Genomic DNA, 2,520 nt, shown 5'->3' with positions numbered 1-2,520 from the left:
AGGTAATGCCCCATTGCACCACATGCTATTTTACAAAGCCCATTATGCTATAGAACTGCTGGACTATTCTATTGTGTATGTGTACATGATAGAATGTTTGCTAATATCTCTCCTCCTTGCCCCACAGATCATGTGAAGATGAATGCCAGATGTGACAAACGGCCCCTCTGAATTGGTTGTGTAAAGAATGACTGATGGCCCAGTTACAGCATTATATCCCTCATTATGATGGTATTTTAATCTGCCATTTCTCAAGATGCTCTCAATTTTGTCTTGCTATTTTTAAATAAAAACCATTTTTGTGTTGTAAAAACCATTTTTATGAGGTTAAACTCACAAACAAAATCACTTTTCAAAATGACTGGACCCAGGAGTTCAATGTGCATTGGACTCTTATTGCTCTACAACTTTTTGTGCACACTGTAATATGTTTTTCTTCCTCTTCTCTTCTCACTTCTTTCACTTCCACATCCACAGGCAATGACAGCAAGGAGCAGCAGAGAACATTGACCAGAGCAGTGGCAAGTGGTGAGCAAGGAGTGGGTGATGATGGGGGTGTCAATGGAGGCCACTGACCCATCTTGCCAACAGGGCAATCACCTCCTCTTGCATCACAAGAAGAGAAGAGCTCTGGCCAGGCCTTAGGGACATGGTATGCCTTCCTGGCTACATATCCTGATTATTGAGGTGTGCCCAACACCTGCTGGTCCTCCCTGGTGAGGCCATAACATGAGTGGGTAACAGTGTTGTAGGGATAGCATGGCAGGTGGGAATGTGCAGTGTGAGTTTCCTGCCAGTGGCAATGGTGTAATGGAAATTGCTGGCTGGATTTATCCCAACTTGGGGCGGATCTGAAGCAGAAACAGATTTCAAAGAAAGCAGGAAGGGCTCACAAACTGACGCAAGGGAGATGGCGACCGCTGACAAGGGAGTGGTGCTTGTGACGGGAGCGTCGGGCTTCATTGCGGGAAGCGTGGTCCAGCTGCTGCTTGAGCGTGGCTACAAGGTGCGAGGCACTGTGCGTAGCCTCGCCGACGAGACCAAGGTGAGCCACCTGCGCGAGCTCTTCCCCGCGCTCCAGCTCTTCGAGGCCGACCTTCTCACCGAGGGCAGCTTCGACGAGGCCTGCAAAGGTTACCTCCCCTCCCAAATTTCAGGATTGATCATCAAGTTTTTGGCGCTAAACCAAGATTATCGTGATTAAATCGACAATTGTTGATTTACTGAGTGTGCTGAATGTGGGTGTTGGTGACATAGGAGCCGACTACGTGATGCACACGGCGTCGCCCTTCCAGATTACCGTGAGCGATCCTCAGAAGGATCTGGTCGACCCGGCTCTCAAGGGCACGCTCAACGTGCTGCACGCCGCTGCCAAGTCGGGCACCGTCAAGCGCGTGGTGGTTACCTCCTCCTGCGCTGCCGTCGCCTGGCAGGCCACGCCTCCCGATGACAAGGTTAGTCACAACGCACAACGCACAACGCACAACGCACAACGCACAACGCACAACGCACAACGCACAACCAAGGATTGGGGTTAACACACACACATACAGGTGTGGACCGAGGAGGACTGGAACGAGGACTCGACGCTGGAGAACGCGCCCTACAGGCTGAGCAAGACGCTGGCCGAGCGGGCCGCGTGGAAGTTCGTGAACGAGGGCGAGGGCAAGGGCAAGTTCGACCTGGCCGTGATCAACCCGTCGTTCGTGCTCGGCCCGCCCCTCTCGGCCCGCACTGACAGCGAGAGCGTGCGCGCCGTCAAGGGCTTCCTCTCCGGCACCTTCAAGAAGGACGGCTGCCGCCCCTCCTGCTTCGGCTGCGTCGTACGTCACACCACCACCTTAACCCTCTCACCGCCACCTTAACCCTAACTGCATGCGTCGTGTCGCGTGTGTCATGTCGTGTTGATTAGGATGTGAGGGATGTGGCGTTGGCGCACGTGGTTGCGATGGAGAAGCCTGAGGCCGGTAGTCACAGGTTCATCGCGTCGTCGCCCACGGGCATCTCGCACCTGGAGCTGGTCGAGATGCTGCGCGCCGACCCCGAGCTGGCCGCCTTCCGCGACCGTCTGCCCACCACCGAGAGCGCGCCCGTGACCCACCGCCCCAAGTACAGCCGCAGCAAGGCCGAGCAGCAGCTGGGCATCACCTTCACGCCCATCGAGAAGTCCGTCACCGACATGGCCAAGGCCCTGATCTCCCTCGGCATCGTGCAGCAGTAATGATGATGAGCCAGCAGGGTCAGTGGGCTAATGGGTGCTAGATAGCTGTCTCATTACACTCAAGACTTTTCATCCACGAAATAAAAATCATTTTCTGTCTACTCTGTTCTTTTCACTTTTTGTGCACCTTTTGCCATTCATGCTCGCCAGCACTGTTGTCTGGGGAACAAGGCGTTCGAAAAGTTCGCGCACTTGTTGCTTTCTTTGAAGCACACAACGCGCAGGCCCAGTTCGTGACCGACCGATTCCACCCGCCACAACTGATCCCTTCGTGCATTGATCGATCCACGAACGCATCG

General features: G+C 54.1%; 1 protein-coding gene across 1 annotated transcript; it reads left to right on the top strand.

Annotated features, from left to right (window-relative positions):
- Window positions 1–910: 910 nt before the first annotated feature.
- Window positions 911–2,221, top strand: ACA1_141420 (NAD dependent epimerase/dehydratase family protein; the record flags this gene model as incomplete). The annotated part of the gene is made up of 4 exons (XM_004349521.1): window positions 911–1,133; window positions 1,258–1,454; window positions 1,554–1,823; window positions 1,913–2,221. The coding sequence occupies 4 exons, from the start codon at window positions 911–913 to the stop codon at window positions 2,219–2,221; spliced, it is 999 nt and encodes a 332-aa protein (XP_004349571.1).
- Window positions 2,222–2,520: the final 299 nt, after the last annotated feature.

The sequence above is a fragment of the Acanthamoeba castellanii genome, assembly GCF_000313135.1.
Source record: "Acanthamoeba castellanii str. Neff unplaced genomic scaffold scf7180000084708, whole genome shotgun sequence".
Taxonomy (NCBI): Eukaryota; Discosea; order Longamoebia; family Acanthamoebidae; genus Acanthamoeba; species Acanthamoeba castellanii.
The sequence above is the reverse complement of the archived record's forward strand: the minus strand, read 5'-3'. Positions and strand labels throughout refer to the sequence as shown.